The sequence below is a fragment of the Lineus longissimus genome, chromosome 6 (assembly GCF_910592395.1).
Source record: "Lineus longissimus chromosome 6, tnLinLong1.2, whole genome shotgun sequence".
In the NCBI taxonomy this organism is placed as follows: Eukaryota; Metazoa; Nemertea; class Pilidiophora; order Heteronemertea; family Lineidae; genus Lineus; species Lineus longissimus.
Genome location: NC_088313.1, coordinates 8,355,527 through 8,377,775, shown reverse-complemented (window position 1 = coordinate 8,377,775; position 22,249 = coordinate 8,355,527). Strand labels below are relative to the sequence as shown.

The 22,249-nt window shown below is 42.5% G+C and overlaps 2 protein-coding genes across 2 annotated transcripts; both read right to left on the bottom strand.

Annotated features, from left to right (window-relative positions):
- Positions 1-5,354: 5,354 nt before the first annotated feature.
- LOC135489924 (uncharacterized) lies at positions 5,355-7,835 on the bottom strand. Its single transcript, XM_064775555.1, has one exon. It carries the CDS (start codon positions 7,833-7,835, stop codon positions 5,355-5,357), a length of 2,481 nt encoding a protein of 826 aa, XP_064631625.1.
- A 662-nt stretch (positions 7,836-8,497) lies between these two features.
- Positions 8,498-10,819, bottom strand: LOC135489923 (uncharacterized). The gene has a single exon (XM_064775554.1). The coding sequence runs from the start codon at positions 10,817-10,819 to the stop codon at positions 8,498-8,500; it is 2,322 nt and encodes a 773-aa protein (XP_064631624.1).
- Positions 10,820-22,249: the final 11,430 nt, after the last annotated feature.

The window sequence follows — 22,249 nt, the reverse complement described above, 5'->3', positions numbered from 1 at the left end:
GTTGCGCTGCTACTGTCACCTATCGGTAAAAATTTGATACTAATTCGCGCCATATTTGTGGCAGAGACTAAAACCTCTGTAGCATGCACGACTGTTCGGGGAGAGCGATTGATCAAAGATGGCGAAATTGTTAGTTATTGAAAGAAAAAATTGGTGTTTATTTTATCAAATTCCAAGCAAAATCAACCGAGTTTGATCAATTTTTCGAAATATGATATTTTCGCAATCTTCGCTGAACATACCTCACTCAAAGATATTTTCCAGCTTTGCGGCGATATTTGGTAAATTGATTTTTTGCGAAGTGGTTGACCAATCCTAAATGAATTCATATCTTTTAAAACATTTGAGCACCCGGTTTCCTAAATATTTCTTTTTTGGCACTTAATTTGGTGATTTTTCGAAGAAATCTCATTAATATTTATGACGTTTTGGATCACGTGATGTTAATCAAGCCGTTTTTCGCGGCAATTGCGTGCACGACGCGATATTGTAAAAATATTTTAATGCACAGCGTGTCTCAAAAAAATTGTGGTTAAAAGTGAGAATGGCATGATGGTAGCCTGTTTGAGTTCTGTTGATGAATATGCTTAGTCTGACTATAATTTCTACAACTTGTGGCCAAATGACCAGATGATTTTGAGCCTTTTGATAAAGCTACTGGTAGAATAGTCGTCAGAAATGTCAGAGCGACAGTGACTGAGTGAGTGTTATGTTATTGTTATGTTATGAGACTGGAGGTATGTCATGTGTTCAACCATATCGTCATTGATATTGACCAGGAATACTATCGATTTGTGTGGATGTGCTCAAACAGTAAAGCATGAGCCATGATGCTTCACTTCCGAAAAGATCCAGGTGACTGAGATGTCTACTACTACTGTTGGGCAATCCGGCTGATTCTTCAGAAATTTCTCTGTATATCCTCTGTGAAAATAAACTTTCTCATAATGATATATCTTTTGTTTGTTTGGTAATTTTAGTTGCCTCTGTTTAGGCACTTTTTTGCCAGATTTGCCTGTAAAAGGCTGCCATAGTTCAGGAAAAGAAATCATATACACATTACAATGTGGATCTTCACGGTCCAAAACACCAGGGCCTACTAGGTGACATGGCTCAATAATAGGCATTGTCTGGTAATTTTGGACGACCTTTGGATGGATAGTTTATTTTCCCTGACCCTGGCCTGGGTCTGAACGGGCTTCCAAGCCATCAATGATGCTTATAAAGCCGGGAATAGCTTCATCAGTACCCCCACAAGAGTTATTTTGTGCCAGACATCGCGCACAGAACTTGCCATCATCTCATTTTTAGAGTTGCTGTATCAGTAAAAGATAATACCAAAAAGCTGATAAAGTATGTAATTTGAGCAGCATGACCAATGCCAGTGTTAAAGGTGTAAACTTAACCTATTACAGGACATCTTCCTGCAAGATTGTGATTGGTTTGACTTGAAGTTTGTCATCAATTTGACTGTTGTAATTGTACATCCAGGCTGTTGTCATTCAGGAAAAATCTGCTTTATCTTTCAGCTAATACTTTCACTTCTCCAGTCAATCGGGTTTAATGAACATGTCAAGCTGTTGAATGGTGTAAACAATCATTAGCAAATAACGTCACGAATGAAAATAAGTTTGATTCCTTCCACTTGAAAAGTTCAGCAGCACCACTTGCAAGAATTTGAATTTGGCATTGTGTTTTACACCCTTCAACAATTGACTGTCTGTTTGTTATTGGTGTTCTTGTTTCAATGTTAGCATTTCACTGTTAAAGAATTTCAAGATGCAGAAGAGAGGATTAGTTATCTTTAATGTTAAGTTTCTTCTTTGCATCATTTTGTCATTAAATTTGGGCAATGGTGGTCTCATGAAAGGAGGGATGGGACGGCAGGATGGGCTATTGGACAAGTTTTCATAATCAGTATTCTAGAACACGTTTTGTAGCGATGGTGGCGATCCTAGTGTTCGGGCCTCTTCGGCTCAACTTCGGGTGTGGTCGGAACCTAAATCCGGCTGCAACATTTTCTGACAAAAATCAGAGGCAACTTAAACGTATTTTCTAGCCGTGCGGCAGAAATAATCATTTTTACTATCGTGTTATTCAGTCAAAGATACATATAACAATAAATATCAGTCATTACTTCTGAGCACGCGCGATGTTTTTGATGAGTCAGGTGCATTTATTCAACAAAATTACGTGAAAAAATTGCAAATTTTCGGGCGACGACCGCTGTTCAAAGTCACGTAAACAGCAAACCTCAGGACTTTTTACACTTTTTTCTTAATGAAACTACTAATTAATGTTTCATCTAGAATAATATGTTCCGTTTACATGTCATTCAGAAAGATTTTGGCAAGTTTAGGATCGATTTCCGACTTCATATTTTTCACGCCTAAATGTACGCGATAATGAGCTCGTAATGATATGCAGTGACGTCATAGCGCAGAGAGAATTACGCGGAAATGGGGCCGCGGCCAACTGACTGGAATGCACTCCCGTGGACAGCGCAGACGGATAGCGCCGAATTTTTGAGCGCTTACACGAAGCGCGGAAAAAATTCTTCAAGCACAATATCACGGGAGGGCATTTGTCGCGGGCGTCAATGATGCACCTTTCAACGCCCCAGGACCCTCGGACTTTGGGCCTCGTATTTCGGGCGTTGAAAGGGACATTATACCTACTACTCACGTCTTTTGACCGTTTCGGTACAGGGACGAGAAACATCTTACTACTGTCCTTCTTTTCACATCCTCCGAACACCCACTGTCCTTCGACGGCATGTCCTCGATGGTACTTCACTTTTCCAATCTTTGACTTGTCTATTTCCACATCTACATCGTTACCACCAATCTTCTCGCCCTTGGTTACGCATATTATGATGCATACCTCTTTGCAGAAATTACACCAATCAACCACCGTTCTACTTGACATTTTCATCTCGTGTATTATGGTCTTGTTCGACATATCTCGCGTCCACCAATACGTCAATTCAATGACTTCCCCGAGCTGCAACTTTGATTGTTCAAACCAGCTTCCTTTACGAATTGATCGGGTTACTCTGCTGTGCCTTCGGCCTTGAATCGTTCGTTGGCAGGACCATTCATATCCATCTGATGACGATTTTCCTGAAGATGCCTTGGTTAAATTCATTGCCTCCCTACAATGTGGACATTCGTAGGCACTTGATACGAGTCCTTCTTCTTGTAACCGTTGGATGATTTCCAACGACGTCTTCTGTATTAGGGAAAGTACGTCTCGGTGCGTCATCGACCATTTCTTTTTATCCCGTCCGTAACTCCTGCTTTTTTTGGACTCCACGCATTCTTCATCATTGCTTCTTTTCTTTGACTCGGCCATTTTCTATAAATTGATCATTTTGCTCGCCGCTCAAAAATAAGTCTCAAAATAAAGTACATAGGCTTAAGTACATAGTACATGTAGGGGAGTGCGAGGGATTATCGCTTATAATATCCCTTTAATTTGTGTTCCTCCCAAAATCTATTTCTGAAGGGTGCGAAAATTCTTTTGTATTTATCCTTTAGCATACATGTAGGCCTAGGGCGTATCCTAGTACTAGGCGTATAAATGTTTCACCGGCTGAAATCCCGCCATTCTAATTATTCCTTCCGTAGCTGTCAATATGTCGAAATATCTTAATAACACTGATGTTCAAGGGCTGTACAGGAAGGCATGGTTGCAGAAGGTGCCATGGGAGGATGTTCTTCCCAATAACGTGTTCGAGTGGCTGTCGTGGTTTTCTGGGGCCAATAACGTTGCGGTTACTTTGACGATGGCCAATTTATTACCGCTTGTCGCTTCTCTTGTTGGGCCCTGTGGGAGATAGAGAGCCGAAGATTCAAGTGACGTCTAGGACCGTTTATTGATGGCATACGACATCGACATGCAGTGACGTACAGCAACAATGACGACGGTTTTCTGAAAGTATACAAAGTTGTACCCATTCCAAGAAACTGAATAATAATACCAGTATAACATAGCAAATTGTTACAATCCTTATTAAAGTCATTTAATACAACCAAATGACACAGAGACACTATGCTCCAGTCTTAAAATTGTTTGAAACAGATTAAAACTCAATCACTAAATCCACACTGGGAAAAACACCACTGGATGGTGGCGGCGAATGGTGATTAAAACAGGAACTAAATGAGAGAATTTTTGGACAGCACCAGTTGAGTATTTTTAGGGCAGAAAATCGCGACACCGAAGTCATTCATGGGTAAGAATGCCACAGGTATGTTTAAAGAACACTTAGACACGCTAGAATACACATGACAATCATTCAAAAGGGTATTTAGTTATTTATTTTAAGCCAATTTGGCCAGCGCTTCCAATCCGGAAGCAGCATATCATGTGGACGAAATCGCCTTCTAGACTCGCTCTAAAATGGTCTTGCTACAGCCAAGTTAGGATTTGTCATGACTTTTCATTACCACTTACAGATCGTTAATGGCTTTTCCTCTCATTTGAACTCCCACAGGAGGTAAGCATCAGTTGCATAAGATGCAGAAAAATGCGATTTTCACCAAGCTCCCAATCGATGGAACTTGGTCGTTCATCCAAGATGGCGTAAGAGCACGATGTTGATCACGTGACAAACCCAGAACGGGAGACAACCGATATAAAGGGTGACCCAAAATAAACTGACCAAAGATTTCCAATCGATGACATACCCGCCCCCCTGACGGAGTCTAGGAACTTAGTGAAAACGCAGAAACAGTTTAAATAGTTCGGATGAAATGTCACGCTCAAAATGTCATCAAAATGAAAGTTTGTGAGCACACTCCTTTAAGAGTCATCAAAAAACAAAACTCATGAGCACACTCCTTTAAGAGTAAATCTACTCCTTTAAATGTAATACTATTGCTTTAAAAGTGTCGTTATAGTAACTTAAAAAGTTTGTAAAATGGCTTGAGCCAACAAAATAGCATTTGGGCTGCGAAACTTAGCAAATACACCCAAATAAGAAGTCCAGAAATATCTAGAATTATAGTCTAGTGTCAATACAGTTTTTTCCAGCATCATTTCCCACTTGTTATGACTACCCTTCATTGAAAATGCCACAAATCTCAAAATAAATTTTTTACCAGGGAGACATTTTGTCTCAGAAAATGAGCCCAAATTAAATGGCCAAATTTCAATAGTGGGTACCTAACAGCAAATTGAACTGATGGTGATAATTTTAACATGGTCCAAATTATGGCCAGAGGAAATAAAGCGGTTTTAACTCCCTAATTGTCACAAACAACGCGAATCCATGAGAACGAGAATTTGCCCAGAGGGGAGAGGTTACCAGCACAATCACCCTTGGGACTTTCACACTGACGCTATGCAGATTACACGTTTTCCTCCAGAATGCAAATTTTTGCGACAGGTCGCCGGAAAGTGTTTCTTGCTGTTTTGACGTCGACTGCGCGCACTCTTCCATCGTCTCCGGGGTAGACTGCAATTACTCGACCTAGTTCCCAGTGGCCCCTGGGGGCGTCCTCATCCAGGAGCATTACAAGACTGCCGATTGTAGTAGACTTATTGTCCTCCGTCCACCGGTCACGAGCTGTCAACTTTGGGAGATACTCTTGTTGCCAGCGACGACATACTTTGTCGGCGATAGTTTGGCACTGGCGCCATCTACGTCTACTGTTGATTTCCTTTTCCTGACATTGGGTAGGCGGTATTTTGTTATCAGCACGGCCTATTATAAAGTGGTTCGGCGTGAGCGCGGTATAATCACTAGGGTCGGGGCTGTTGTGAGTTAGCGGCCGACTGTTCAAGACTGCCTCCACCTCAATCAAGGCAGTACGTAATACTGTATCAGTAGTGTTCAGTGCCTTCTTAACAGATTGTACGAGCCGTTCCCATGCACCCCCGAAATGCGGTGCAGAGGGTGGGTTGAAGTGCCATATGATCTTATGAGGTGAGAGTAGGCCGTATATTTTGTTCTGATTGAGTTCCTGCAAACATTGTGACAGTTCCTTGTCTGCACCCTTGAAATTGGTCCCATTATCACTGTACATTTCAAGGGGATGTCCCCGTCTCCCTATGAAAGCTCGGAGGCACAGCAAGAAATCGTCAGATTCTAGTGAGTCTGCTAGTTCCAGGTGTATGGCTCTGGTGCTCATGCACGTGAACAAGCACCCCCATCGTTTTACCGTACTTCTGCGCAATTTGACCATCATTGGACCCCAATAGTCCACACCACATTGTCTGAAAACGCCGGATGTGACATCTAGACGGCACGGCGGTAGGTCGGCCATTCTTGGAATCCGAGGCCTCACTTTTCGCAGGTAACAGAAAAAACATCCATTGATAGCCCGTTTGGCTACCATCCTGGCTTTAACTGGCCAATACTGTTGTCTCATTTCGGCAATGATATGTTCTTGCCCTCCATGCCACAGTTTGTTGTGAATGTCCGCAGCAATAAGACGAGTGACATGATGCATGGCAGGCAAAATAATCTGGAACTTAGCATCCCCTGGCATTGGTGCTTTCTGGAGTCGTCCCCCCACTCTAATGCATTGACTGTCCACATCATAAAAGGGCATCAAATTGAAGAGCTGGCTTTTGGGGCTCAGGGGGTCCTCACGTTTTAGACTGTCCACTTCCATGCTATATGTGTCATGCTGAGCTGCTCTGACCCAATGTAATGTGGCGTCTTCGTATTCTTGAGCGGTGATTTCAGGTTCCTTGCAAATGTGATGTCCCAGGCGGGGAACAGCGGAGGCAAAGTTACGCAAGGCACGTTGAATCCAGGCTGTTCGGCGTAACAGTGGTTTCAAAGTGGAATAATCTTCGGGGACAATCAACGGGGTGAGATCATGCTGTGGACCTGGCTGGTCCGTTTTCTCAGGTTGATCTACTGCAAGGTTGTACATAGCGGCACGCAATGTCTCTGACTTTTTTACCTCTGGATCCTCAGGGTCAAGGTCATGTGATGGCTCAATATCAGAGTTGGGCCAATTTTCTTCAGCTTCACTTAGGAAAGTTGGGCCCTGGAACCACAAGCTTTCTGGTGTTAGTGATTTAACGGGCAAGCCTCTTGTACTGCAGTCCGCTGGGTTCAGATTGGTAGCGACATGACGCCAATCCGGCCCATCTGTTATATCTAATATCTCCGCGACCCTATTAGCCACGAAAGGCTTGAAGCGTTTTGCCCCATTGTTGAGATACTTCAGGACTATTTGTGAGTCAGTCCAATGAATTTTTCTGTCAATGCGCAATTTCAGTTCATCCTCCAAGGTTTTTCCTAGGCGGGCGGCTAGCAGAGCTCCCTGTAACTCAAGTCTTGGAATGGAAAGAATTTTCAGCGGTGCTACACGCGATTTTGATGACAGAAATGAGCACACAATGATTCCATCCTCAATTTGATAGCGTAAGTAGGCCACAGCGGCAAAGGCAATTTCAGACGCGTCGCTGAATATGTGAAGTTCAACATCCTTGACGGTTGGAGAGAAATTTGGGTGGTGCCTAGGCAATTTGAAGACGGTCAAATTTACCAGTTCAGCTAACCATGTGGACCATTTTTGCAAGAGTCCTTCAGGCAGGGGTTGGTCCCAACCTAATCCTTCCCTCCATAGCTCCTGGGCCAACAGCTTTGCCCGAACTGTGAAAGGTGTTATGTAGCCACAGGGGTCAAATACCGAACTCATCGTGCTAACAAGGCCCCGTTTGGTCATAGGATTGTCCTTGGGCTGACAAACAAATACAAAAACATCGTCCTGGACATCCCAACGCACTCCTAAAGTTCTTTGGATGGGATGTTCATCATGATTGAAGCTAACATCGCGGATTGCCAACTCCAAACTATCTAAAGCTGTCATTACTTCTCTCTGCTATTTGACAACCATTCATGTGACCCAAATCCCCCTCTAGACAGGAGTTGATCCACCTCTTTGGCAGTTGTAATTGTCAAAGGGACATCAGGCAGAGACTTGGCCACATCATCCATATAGGTATCATGCAATATGGTCTCCACGGCAGCCTGACTAAAGTCATTTGCATTGTCCTTTGCTGTACGTTTAAGCGCGTATAGTGCACAGGCTGGGGAGTCAGTAGCACCAAATATATGAGACAGCATTTGGTATGTATCTGGGGGTCCTGGTTGTCCCAGATTTTCCTTGAATTGAAATCGCAGAGAATCAGCATCCATTGGCGGCACATTGACCTGGTGATACATCGCACGGATATCAGTGATTAACGCTACCTGGTAGAGACGAAAACGCTGCAATACACCAAAGAGACTGTTCAGCAAGTCAGGGCCGGACATGAGCGCTCCATTTAGCGAGTGGCCCCTATATGATGCAGCGGCATCAAACACAACTCTGACTTTACCCGGCTTGTTTGGATTGGTTACCCCGTGATGAGGCAAGTACCAGGTTCGCGGTGACGAGGTAGCAGCTTCCTCAGGCGACAGCATACGAGCATATCCCTGTGACACATAACCTTTCAAAGTCTCATGATACAATCTAGCGTAATCGGGGTCCTAATTGAAGCGTTTCATGAGAAGATCAAATCGACGTTGAGCTGCAGGCAAGTTGTTTGGCAGGGTTGACTCTGGGTCCCTCCATAGCATTGCGACTTGGTAATGGCCATCGATCATAGTAGTAGTCTCCTCCAATATTTTCTGTGCTTGTCTGTCTTCAGTTGACGTTGGTTTGGTACAGTTATGGCTAACACCAAATGATTCAGTGCTCCAAAATTCCTCCATTTGCTGGTGCTCTTCTAGAAATAGTCTATTCACAGAGAGTGGATCAAATTTAGAGTCATGATGCCCATCTACTCCCATGAGAGACCAACCAAGATTAGTACGGACTGCGATGGGTTGATCTGGTAAGCCGCGTCTAACCTCAAGTTGCACATGAGCATCGGGATTGTCTATTCCTATCAATATTTTCACATCACCAGGTTCAATTTTCGCAGGGAGGCCCAAATCCTTGCAATGCTGCCATTCTGGGCAACACATTTGAGTTGTACACTGAAACGCTCGAATGTCCAAAGCATAGGCACCATTGATGTGCATGCTTGCGCTAGATTTGGTGTTTCCAAGATTTTGAGACTTGATTTTGAATGAGACAAGCTGAGAGTTCATAACTGCAGTGGAGTTCATAGTATTTATGGTGAGGTCCTGTTTCTCTCCCTTGAGACAAAGTTCCTTCGCTAAAGATTGATGGATTATTGTTAATTGGCTAGCTGAGTCTAACATTGCCACGGTTGGTAGCGATCTCCCATTTGTGGAGACAAATACGGGTACTAGTTGAAAGTGAGGTCGACCTTTGCTAGGGTGACCCTCTTTCATCGAATAACATGTGTTTGACATCTGAGACCCCTTTGCCTCTTCCATTGGTGGAGTAACATCCCTGGCTGTTCTGTGAAGCAAGGTGTGGTGACTACCTCCACACCCCTGAACTCGGCATCTAACTGGAGATGTGCAACTTTTAGCCATGTGCGAAGCACGGAGACAATTATAACAGAGTCTGTTGGATTTCACATACTTATGTTTGTCTTCCAGGGACATATCCTGGAATTGTTTGCACTTGAAAAGACGATGGTCCCTTTTACAAAGTGGACATGAGAGCACATTTTCCCCTGACGTAGGTTGTGACTTAGTCTCAGGTGTAGCACGGGCACTTGTGTTGAGCATTGTACGCGAAGTTGGCGTTTCACTTGATTTGACTCGCGGTTTTGGAATTGGTCGCACGACTGGGGCAGGTTTTGATTGCAATGCCCCCTTTCCATACACAGGGTCCATGACTTTTCTACCCTCTTTCAACACAAAGTCTACAAGAAGGGCAAAAGTAACAAGTTCACCCCTTTCCCGTACATTGAATGCTATGTTTCGCCACTTGTCGTGTAATCTGAACGGTAACTTAGCGACAAGTTTCCTAAGATTTTCTGAATACTCCAGTGTTCCTAGAGCATTGACTTCTTGTATTGCATATTGACATTCACGAAGGAAAATGCCAAACTGATCAAGAGCCTTTGGATCATCTGGCTTTATGGGTGGCCAGTCTAGTGCCTTCATAATGTAACTTTGGGCAACAAAATTGGGGTCACCATAACGTCTTTGAAATTCCTGAATGGCTGCATCAAAACCAACCTTTGCATTAAGGTGGGCGAAGCCCTGTGCCACCTGATGCGCTTCCCCTGATGTAAACTGCAAAAGGTAACTCAGGCATTCATCATATGAGTCTGTATTGTTCACTATTCGGGCATTAAATTGACGACAAAACTGTGTGTAACGTGTTGGGTCTCCGTCAAATTTGTCAATTTCAACAACAGGTTTTCGAAATTCTCGGGCAAGCTGAAGTGACGGTATCGGGTTGACAATGTCATGTCTAACTGGTGTAGCGGCATGACAGGTGAACTCACAGGCGTTCGGATTTAGACTAGGTCTAGATATAGGAGTAGGACTACAGGTGTCTGGTTTACACTGATTTGAACTCTGTCCTTGTGGTGGTGGTACGTAAGTAGCATTCCCATGTTGAGCTGGAGTGCTGGTGAACAACTGAGGTGATATTGGGTACGAGATCAGCCTTTGCGGCGGAACAAACATAGGAGGTGGCGTTACTGGTCTCGGAATTCTTGGAGCCCTAGGTCTCGGAGTAGGCCTAGGTGGTGGCTCCGTCCGTGGCGACGGTGGTCGTTGTCTAGGAGCTGGCGTGGGTGCAGCTGGCGGTGTCACCTGCCTTGTCCTTGCATTCAGGCTTGCTTCAAGTTGACTGATTTCCTCCGTGACCTGTTCCACACGCTGTTCAATGTGGGTTGCCAGGGCCTCAGCCAATAGAAGGAGTCCGTTTTCTTCCATGATGGACGTGTTGTCTGTAGATCGTAACGATCTAAAACTATGTGGGAGATAGAGAGCCGAAGATTCAAGTGACGTCTAGGACCGTTTATTGATGGCATACAACATCGACATGCAGTGACGTACAGCAACAATGACGACGGTTTTCTGAAAGTATACAAAGTTGTACCCATTCCAAGAAACTGAATAGTAATACCAGTATAACATAGCAAATTGTTACAATCCTTATTAAAGTCATTTAATACAACCAAATGACACAGAGACACTATGCTCCAGTCTTAAAATTGTTTGAAACAGATTAAAACTCAATCACTAAATCCACACTGGGAAAAACACCACTGGATGGTGGCGGCGCATGGTGATTAAAACAGGAACTAAATGAGAGAATTTTGGACAGCACCCGTTGAGTATTTTTAGGGCAGAAAATCGCGACACCGAAGTCATTCATGGGTAAGAATGCCACAGGTATGTTTAAAGAACACTTAGACACGCTAGAATACACATGACAATCATTCAAAAGGGTATTTAGTTATTTATTTTAAGCCAATTTGGCCAGCGCTTCCAATCCGGAAGCAGCATATCATGTGGACGAAATCGCCTTCTAGACTCGCTCTAAAATGGTCTTGCTACAGCCAAGTTAGGATTTGTCATGACTTTTCATTACCACTTACAGATCGTTAATGGCTTTTCCTCTCATTTGAACTCCCACAGGAGGTAAGCATCAGTTGCATAAGATGCAGAAAAATGCGATTTTCACCAAGCTCCCAATCGATGGAACTTGGTCGTTCATCCAAGATGGCGTAAGAGCACGATGTTGATCACGTGACAAACCCAGAACGGGAGACAACCGATATAAAGGGTGACCCAAAATAAACTGACTAAAGATTTCCAATCGATGACAGGCCCAAGTGCAGAATCTCATCACTGCATGGTGATTATGTGTCGCCATTGAACACTTTTATGGTCGGAATCAGCGACACTGGTGGTGGCAAAAGCCAGGTGTTCACAAACGTCGTTAAACCCGCCAACGTGATGTTTCTGGAGGAAACTAATCATCCGCTTTTGATAGAAAGCTACACCAGTGCAGGCATCCACGTCCACCAGAAGGACACCCAAGGTTACGGCCTGCTTGGCGGGGATGAGGGGATGCAGGCGATCGCCGAGATCAGAAGAAAACAACAAAAGGGGGATTCCGAAAGAGACGTCCTTAACAAGATGTGGGGTGGTGAGGGTGATTCATGTGTCCTATCCACAGGAGTGAGGGGCTTTCAAGCTACATCTTTAAGTATTAGTATGATGATACAGCCTGAGCCTCTTCTTCTAGAGATGATGGCAATGCCAGTCATTGGAGACGGCTTCTATGACCGGTTCCTCTTTTTCGCCGCAAGACCATTAGGCAAAGGACCGCAACATATCCGTGAATGTATGGAAAAGGTAAAGCAAACTACTCTTCGGTCATTTGAACCCGTGGTAAGGAGGATTTGCGAGGCACATAAAGAGGAGCCAATAACGTACACGTTAACGGCCGGAGCAGACGCTCTTTTTGACGACGTTTGACAGGAATATGCGAACTATATCGCATCGAAGTATGCATCAGACAGTAAGTATAGAAACTTTTTACCTTTTGCATTAACAATTATTTTGCGACGAGCATGCAGAGGCAATCGGAAGAAATCAAATAAATGCATCATGTTGACAGATTTCAACGTCGTTTCCATGAACGAACTAGCGGAGTCGTCTTCTGTAAATTTAAGTACATTATTTGTATTGTAGGTGAAGAAGAGTCCGGCAGCCAGCAGCCGACACAGCAGACGGGAACAGTTTGTTCGAAAATGACAACACATATATTGCGGTTGTCGGGGGTTCTTCACATTTTAGTAGCAACGATGGAGAGGCTCTTAAATCCTGATGTGGCAGCCCATGAAGACGACAATTTTGCGATTGATGTGGACGTTATCAATGGAGAGAAGAAGCTGTACAATGTTGCAGCGGGCCACAAAGACATTTTTCTTCAGGTAAGTTATTGGCGCCGACCAACATCGATTCAATATATAAGATCAAAAAGGCCTACATATATATATACTGTGTCGACGCTATTAAGCTAGTTGAATACTGCCTGTTGAAAAAGCCTAAACTACGTGTAATAGGCCTACCGGACCAAAACCGGCTTAATAGAGTCGACACAGTATATACATTCTCGGCCTACATTTATGAAGATTTCGACGCCCGAGACCGATGCGATGAAATTTACAATCTCGTAATTATCGTATAACATTAGAGAATAGTCTCATCTGAGAATAAGTCCACTCTGAAGTTAGTTATAAAATTTGAAGAAAAAAAACGCTGTTCACTGTCTGTGTATTTTATTTACATGTATTTTATTTTCCTACTAGGCGGTGTCTAACCAAGCAACTTCTTCAAGGATAAATGCCAACATACGGTCCATTGACGAAAGGGTTGCTAGGGCAGTGGCCGTCCTTTCAGGCCCTGTTGTCTCAGTCAGACAAATCCACAAGAAACTTGGGAAAGGACAGACGGCCGATGGTATACGATGTGAGTATCTAAGATCTACTCCTCAAACATGGTTCTGAACTGCACTTTGTTTAGGCTCCAAATGCTCTTGAAATAATGGCTGAAATGAACAACCAGTCCGTCTCAACCTGACATGCCACTGATTTTAGTGTCATGGCTGGCGGGTCACATATTGATATCGTATTTCCATTTTTATTTATGATTGTATTCGTTTCAGCAAGCCTGGAATCCTTGCAAAGGAAAGGCCTCGGGAACCTACATCATCAGCCGAGAAAAGGGAGGCTACAAAAACGGGATTTCTTTCTGAAGAGCCACCCAACCACAATCGCCTACGGAGACAAAACGCTGAAGAAGTGCGACGTAACGCACGACTCTTATACAGCAAACTTTTTTGACATTTCCAATTTAACACAGGATTTCCAGGACATCTGCATGGCTCATCATTCTCAAGTGGAACTTTTTCGAGATATGCTGACACAAGAACATGAAGAAGGGTCTTCTCAGGAAGAGGCAGCCTAGATACCCAGCTGTATCGTGTCGGGGGCTGTATATCGATGAATCGATTTGAGTTTTCTAAATATACTGCTAAGTGCTATACCCTACGTTAGATTAAACGATATACTGTTTATTTTTATTCACCCTGTACATCGTGGGCCTTATTCCAGCATCCATGTCATTACAGACCAATTCCGGTAATGCACACTCAAGAGGCTGTCTCCTAATTTAGATGAAATGAATGAGTAGAAAACCACATGATATACGTGTATACATTATTTATATATAATTAAATACAAATTATGTTGAGTTGGATACAAGCATTTTGTTTTTATGTTCCTTGAACTGCATGAAGAGTGGCGAAAACACCCTACTATCATTATGTGAATGATGTGTGAGGCCAGGCCCGGGTGTGAGGTAGGCCTACGAATTCAGTGCCTATCGGGCATCCCTGATCCTGTGACGTGGGGTACCAGGTCAGCCGGGACACTTACATGACCTGGCCAAACGACTATCACAACACCAACAGCCACCGCCCCAACATGATCACCCCCCCCCCCCTTCCCCGACATGAGGGGATGATTATTAAAATAACCATGGTTTCAAAGTAGGTTGTTACGTATACATGGTATAGGCTCAAGTCTTAAACCTGTGTCGACATGATAGATGTCTAGTGCTGTCGAGCTGTCCGTTGTCTAACCTAGTGCGATGTCCTACTTCATCATGTCTCGGGTGTCTTTGCAGTCGAGCTGTTCGGTGCCTTTAGTGATGTCCTACATAATACTCGATGTCTTTGCTGTCGAGCTGTCGACCGGTGTCAAAACCAGTGATGTCCTACTTTATGTCTCGGGTGTCTTGGCTGTCGAGCTGTCCAGTGTCTATACTAATGATGTCCTACTTCATGTCTCGTGTCTTTGCTGTCGAGCTGTCCGCGTCTCGAAGTTGTCACTCTGTCAGTATGTCAACTTGTCCCGTAATCTGGTATATCAGTTTGAGAAAGTAGTTCACTCTCCGCGTATTGATATTATTAACTTCGGCTATTTGCATATCGGGCTATGAGAATATTTGGCAACTTCCGGTCGGGGGTTGTAAACTCGTTCCAGAAATATAGAGGTCACCGCCATTTTCTTGATAGTACTCCAGGTAACCTCGGCGGGAAATTTAAAGCGGAATCATCCGGGGTCAAACAACAGTTTTGCTCACTACCGCCAACTGGTGATATAAATCGACACTAATCTATTTTATATCAAAACTTCTGTAACTATCATGAAGACCTTTTCAACTTTATTTCAAGCTTTTATCGCCTGGAATAGAGAGTTTTTTTTTATTTACGCATTTTGCCCCCTGGGGAGCTGAATTTGAGTCGAATCGCCCAAATTTTTTTCCGTAAGCAACGTTTTCTGCGGTGTTTATAAGCAAGACTAGATTTGAAGTGCCTCGGTTGTATGATTACAAAATGCCCAACTTTGTCTACAGATGGCTAGATGGAAGGACGGCAGGATGGATGGAAGGAAGGACGGACACCAATCGAATAGCTATTTGACTAGCTCCGCTGACTTTGTCAGCTGAGCTAAAAATAATAAATGCAAATTTCTAATGCAATTCCAGTTGTTTCTGACCGAAAAAAAACCCGACTTCCTTTTATCCAAATTAAGCCAAATCTGTGGTTTTCTGTGTCCGACTCAAATCTGAAGACAAAGGGACAATATTCTCAAGCTTAACAATAAAACATGCACACACAACAGAGTTTTCAACCCTGTACACGAAATTATGATAATTCTGTGCACAATGCTGCATTTTAGCATTCTTCTGTTTGGAAAAAATTGTTGCTGCTCCAGTCGGGTTTCCCATGGTTTCACTCCTGGAGGAAGATTTTCTGGTAACCACTGGGTCTGGGCAAATTTATCCCTAAAAGTAAAATGTGCCAGTGGGCTGTTTGTTGGTCATCAGTTATTCAAATGAATGTAACGTTCTTTTCTTTCCAGTAACAGCATACCACATCAAAGCACAGCAAATCTGTGAGTAAAGTAACATTTTGGAATTGTACATGTATAGTGATGCTAGCTAAAAGAAAGGATATTACCAAAAATAAAATAAGGCTCGCTTATATATTTTTGATATTACTCATCTCCGACACAAAACATGTCTCCATAAGTAAACGTTGGACAGAGTCTCATTGTGCCCACTTCGTCCATCCTGTGAATTCAGGTCATTTCATTCCACACAGCGGTGCGAGATGAGGAGTGCATTATGGAGGCGCTGTGTATAGAAGATCAGTCACTTCAGTGGCGGATCCAGGGGGTGGCGCCTTTGGCGCGCGCCATCCCTTTTCATGGCTTAGCAACCATTTCATAAAAGAATCCTTTTCAATAAATGTCTGGGGAAATCTTCTCAAATCAATGTATGCTAATTCACAAATCGGCCTATAAGGACAGCCAGGGGAACAACAGCAAAATTCTCATGAAAGTCTTTCCTTCCAATTGGAGCTGAGAGGTTAAAATATATCATCAGATGTCAGGAAATCGCATCTAAGGGCCTCTGAAATCCAAATTTTCCTGGGGGAACCCCCCAGCAGACCCCCCGCCAGGGCTTTGGGCCTACGACCCTCGCTTCCTTTCACCCTCCTTCGGCGGATGGCGCCAGCTTTTTTCCAAAATCCAGATCCGCCAGGAAGATGAAGATGTTCAACTCGCCAAGTCCCTGTTCACCACTAATGCATTATTAACTCAATCACCATTGATTTAATTTCAGTCATTCCAATCATCCGTCTCTGAGTCGGAACTAGATGCGGCAGAGCGGAGGGTCAACGCATATAGACAACGAATGAAAGATGAAAAAAGAGATGGGTTAATTGGAGAGAGAGAATGTTAATATGAGGGCTGCGTTGACCCTCTCCGATGGTAATCATTACTTACTTTCTGGGGTTTTGGCTCACCTGTGAAGAATCAAAGAATGATTCAAAGAAAGATTTGCTGACTTACCTACAACAAGCAACATTTTAACAAAGAAAGTGAGAAAAAGCAAATGAATGAATTGCATCCTTTTTACCCATTTTTCAGCTCTGCCAAAATGCCTCAAGGAGGTCAAAGTCCTGACCGAAAAACTAAGCGGAAGCCTTAAAAACATAGTCACACCAGTAAAGCCAAGCACAACCACAGTTGAAGTTGTAAAGCAGAAAAAACAGGTGAGTGGCATGTGATATCGCCTTTCCCAAGTTAGCAATACTGGAGTTCGAGGCTTTTTCGCAAGTACTGTATATGAAATATTTGGAGTGAGGACTCAAATACTCCATATCAGATAAATCAGTATTCAAAAGCAAATTTAGAACACTACACGTCACATAGAATAGAATCTTTGTGCAAAATTGACCCCTACAGTCGATATTTTTTACATCGATTTTATGTGCAGCGGAAATACGCTGTGTTAGGTAATTGGCTATCGAGAACAATTACGACAAGGGCTCAAAAAAACTTCTTCCTGCATACTCTCTGTAAGAGCTGTGTGATTCCTGAGCGGAGCTGTAGTACTATGATGAATCCATTCAAAACTGAACTTGTTGGTGGTAGGTGGTTAGGGACCATCTCAAAATAATGAGAAGCCAAAAAACTAAATTTTTAGTTTGGGGGGAGGGGTCATCGATCCAAAGACCAAAATTTTGTTTCTTTGGTCACCTTGCGGCTTCACCATACACAATGTTGAAGCCAGAAAACCCACAATCGTTTGTCTTTTGAAGGGGGGGGGGGGGGGGGTTTCACAGAGAAACTAAAAAAATTAGTTTTTTGGGCTTCACGTTTATTTGGAGATGGTCCCTTGCCAAATATTTTTTATGCCTTGTTTCGCGTGCATTTCAGGACAGATTCTTTTTCAGAAGTCGGAAAAAATATATAAAATCCTGTTATTTTATGCAGCTGTCTACTTTATCCCTTTCTTTCAGGCCGCCCTGGATGATGATAATGATCAGTACCAATTCCTATCGCTGAAGAAGCTGAAATTAGCCAACCTTTCAAGCGCGAGAAAGCTAACAAATGACCTAATTCTATCGGCATTTGGCAGGGATGGCCTGCAAAAGAGGTCGTTCAGGGGTGGCACCTGTAATGCAAACAAATCAGGTACCACAAATCCATTCCTGGATCAGGACAAGGTCAATGCTATTCAAGGTATTACAATTTGAAAATTCTAGTTACCTGTTAATAAGCCAAGTGTAACCCGGAAAATATTTGCAGCTGGTTATTTTTTGCGGATTTTCAAAAACTATTAAAAACAGTCGACGCTATCAGGAGACGTAGAAGTGCCATTCGCGTTGGCGACATTGTGTCCTGAAGGGCCAGATGTTTTCACTTTTAAGTAACGGTCGTTGACTACTCCAAGCTATACACTATACCCACTATAAACTGGTAGGAATGCACATCTTCGATTATTGCTTTCAGAATACGTCAAAAAGCGTTATCCGGAAATGAAAAATACTGACTTCAACACTTGGGGAAACACAAAGGTGGAGAATTCCCAAGAGGCAACAATGGAAGCAAAACAAAAGCGCCTCGAGAAACGCAAGGAACAAGCCAAAGAGAACTTGGGTACATGTGTGCTGGCAGCAGCATTGGTTGAAACGGGTACTGCTGAAGGTAAATAAAACCCTAATTATTAGTCTTGTGTTGACACATCGACAATTACTGGTCAGATCATAAGATGATTTATGCAGCATTACCCCTATCTCCCTCAATACATCTCCCGTTGGCAATGTAAAATCTGCATAAAACCTGCACCACCACAAATTCCCCTAAGATACCAGAATTCCCTTCAGTTCAGATGACGTGCATTGACACTATCTGAGGTGAGCACATGGTCGTGGACCATTTCATAAATGAATTACTGTTCGATCACTCCCCTTAACTGCTGGTGAGATCTAGTTAATCAATCACTCCTGTTCAGATTTCTCCCAAAAAGCCCTGATAATGAAGAAAGGTTGACCAGAAATAGTTCGTACAACTGATTTTGTAACGATATTTACCGAGCTACTTTGTGCGCGTATGCATCGGACTGATTTACAAAATGACGTTTTGCGTGCATTCGTGAAGTGGTTCAAGATGGTGGAGAGCCAACTATGCTAGGGATTATTGTCGACGACCTCAATCCAGGACCGTAAGAGCAATAATTTTTAGGGCCAAGGTTGACATACACATGGCAATTCTCCTTGATAAGCCTACCACTAATCAATGTGTCTATTATCTGCAGATAAATCAGACTCGGAGGAGGAAGACACAAATGTGGGAAAAGATGTGCGGAGTGATGTGTCACAGCCACAGGACTGAATACTGGTCTGAAATTGAAAACAAAAAATAGGGAGTAGACATGGCAAAAGGACTCGATGTTTGGACGATTAAATACTGAAAAAGACATATATATTACTAGTATTCTATGCAGAAGCGCAAAAGAATATTTGGCGATCTAGCATTTGATAAGTTGATATCGGGCGACGACAACAACGGCAGTCCTGAAGAAGCCATTGGGCTATGGACAATGGTGACTCTGTACATATTTCTCAGTAAAACGGAACTTGATCTAGTGAAGATACTGTTCGATTTTATATATTCTTGTTGCAATATCAGGTTTTTATTGTAATTATTTTTTTTTCAGGTTTTTATTGTTATTATTTTTTATCAGGTTTTTATTGTTATTATTTATTTTTTATATCTTATTTGAATTTATTGAATAAAAGTTCAAGATACAAGTTCATATGATCCATTGTTGTTGTTATCAGAATGGTCAGGTCAAAAGGACACATGGTCAAACCTGGTCATAATGATTCTCAAGGGACCTGATCTTTCATCACCACTTAATTAGGGAGGTATCAGCCAGCTTTTCATTGTAAATCATTAAAATCTGGTTTGACTGCAGGGAAGCAGTTGTGCAGAGTACTCCAGCCCGGCAGTACCACAGAAAGCACCTCAGGATCACCCATCAAGACAGCCTTTAAGAGATACCACACAAAACATCCTTTAGCACCACACAGGGGCTGTGTGTGGTTCTTTAATTTAGGAGCCCATAAACACCCCATAAAACACCTCAGAGACATCCCTTGGATCTGTGAGGTGTTTCAGGAGCAGCTGTGTTGTGATTGTGGGGTAAAGTGTCCAATAAGAACCCATAAACACCTCAGAGTATCTCACAGATTTGTGGGGTATTTCGTTTCAAAAGAACCCACAGACCACTTCATGAACACCACATAAACATCCTTCAACTTGTCTGAGGTTTTCTGTGGTGTTTCAGAGGTGTTTTGAAGGGTGTTTTCTGAGGTGTTTTAGCGATTATTTTTAGTAGGGTAGGTAATCATCTCACGGTTTATTATAAGCCCACGCCACAGTGTGACGACAATCACAATTGAATAATGTCGAAAACCTGTAGCATGTTTGTGAAGGTTCCGCAATCTGCAGTTTCAGATGTACTCTCTAATTTTTGCCTTGGCCTCCAGAAATAATAGTGTATTTTCAAATTCTTTCTTATCAAACCTGAGTGTGTGTTATTATTGCACCACCAATATCCAATTTGATAACCAGTGCGCATGTACCCAATGGTTTGGTTGTATAATTTTCTAATTGTAATTTCTAATTCTAGTTGTAAAAGTCAATAGTTCCCTTTTTTGTCATGGTAATGTTGTGGGCATTTTCTATTCTTGGCTCACATGGGTGAGCTTATATCCTTACGATTTCATCTTGTCCAGCATTGTTGGCTTTGACTTAGGGTATATGATAAAAGTGCTTAACGACAGACAAAGTACAGTGATCCGGCAGACATGACCACGAAAACCTACAAAAAATGACTCAAAAGTCCTTTCAAATTTATCCAAACTTACGGACAGTGTACCAGGGCCCGGTATTTATGAAACATCACAAACACCACTGCAGTTTATGGCTTTGCAGACCTTATTTTGAGAGAAATTGGCGAAAGATGCATGAAACATTTATCGCATGACCTGAGCGTGCAATACAGCCATTCAATAAAAATATTTTATTGCACGAGAATGCTCGAGATAATTTCTCGTGCAATACAGATGTCACATTGTCTTGATTGTTGCCGGAGTTCCACGACGTCGCAAAGTTCTGACGATAATAGGGCCATTTAGACTACAAAAATAAATCCGAATGCGATCCGATCGAACCCGAATCCGGATTTTCTTTCTCTCGTGTAAACGCAAAAAGATCGGGATCAATCCGGATTTTTAACAAGAGGCCCAAGGGCCTGGCGCTCAGCTGATTTAAGTACATCGTCTATGTGTACTAGGGAAGCAAGTGTTAAATAGGTCAGGGTTCCTGCCAGAGTGAAGTTAAGGAGACATTTATTGTAGGTTGGTGTAATAGTTAGTACTAATGATGTCTGAAGCAGAAGATGAGGCCAACTTTTTACAATCGATTTGAAAATCTGGAAATGAGAGATATGTGAGCATGATTACTTCCGATAGAAACACTGGCATAATAGGAATTACCGGGTCCAGACAATCTAAGGGCAAGAAAATGCTTTAAGAGGGGTCATATACTAGTAACTCCATTTTCTGAAAATGTATGGTTGGCAGATTCATAATCCAAAACAGTAGCTTCTGAAGATGACGAGATACAGCAGCACCACATAAAACGACCAATTGATTTTCGAAAAAAAATCCTTTTTCAAACTCCGACAATGGATTTAACAAGAGGCCCATGGGCCTGGCGCTTGCCGACAGGACATGCAACCATCGATAGCAATTAAAAAAAGGCACATAGGGATTGTACTGAGCTGACAGGCTGTATGAAGTAGCTTTTATATGATGACTGAAGATGTCTTTTGTTATATTGTCCTGATTGCAGAGTAGGAGTGCTGAAGGTGTTTAGCGAACACGTAAATTACCATATTTCTTACTTGTATTAGGAAAGTTGGAAGTAGTCCATATGTGGTAGTTGGAATCTGTGGTTATCTTTCGGATACTGGGGCAATGTAGCATAGCTTAGATGCTGAAGACAGGAAAATAATTGAACAAATGAACCAAGAGTTGAAAAATGAGATGTTTTTTTATTGGTATCAAATTGTCCTGACCAGCAGGTGATTGGAATCATTTTCAAAGTATATATATCGGGTGGTGCAGAAAAAAATGAGTCCACAAACGTTTTCATTATAAGTATGGAAATATTTATCATGCTGAAATGCCATTTCATAATTATTTGACCTCTTTCTCGCCTTACTATGAAATTTCAATGAAAAACCTAAAATATTTTAGAAGTTACTAGCATTTGAAAAATTGAGGTATGATATGAAAATGCCAGGCCTATGACATGTAGGGTGATTCATAAAACATATTTTTTAGCTATAACTTCCATAATATTCCAGATAGGATAACTATTTTAGTGTCGAAATATAGGTTTTTTGGGTCAAGGTATC

Bases quoted from the DNA above. Each gene is read 5' to 3' on its own strand.
- LOC135489924 (XM_064775555.1), bottom strand. From the start codon at position 7,835: ATGACAGCTTTAGATAGTTTGGAGTTGGCAATCCGCGATGTTAGCTTC.
- LOC135489923 (XM_064775554.1), bottom strand. From the start codon at position 10,819: ATGGAAGAAAACGGACTCCTTCTATTGGCTGAGGCCCTGGCAACCCAC.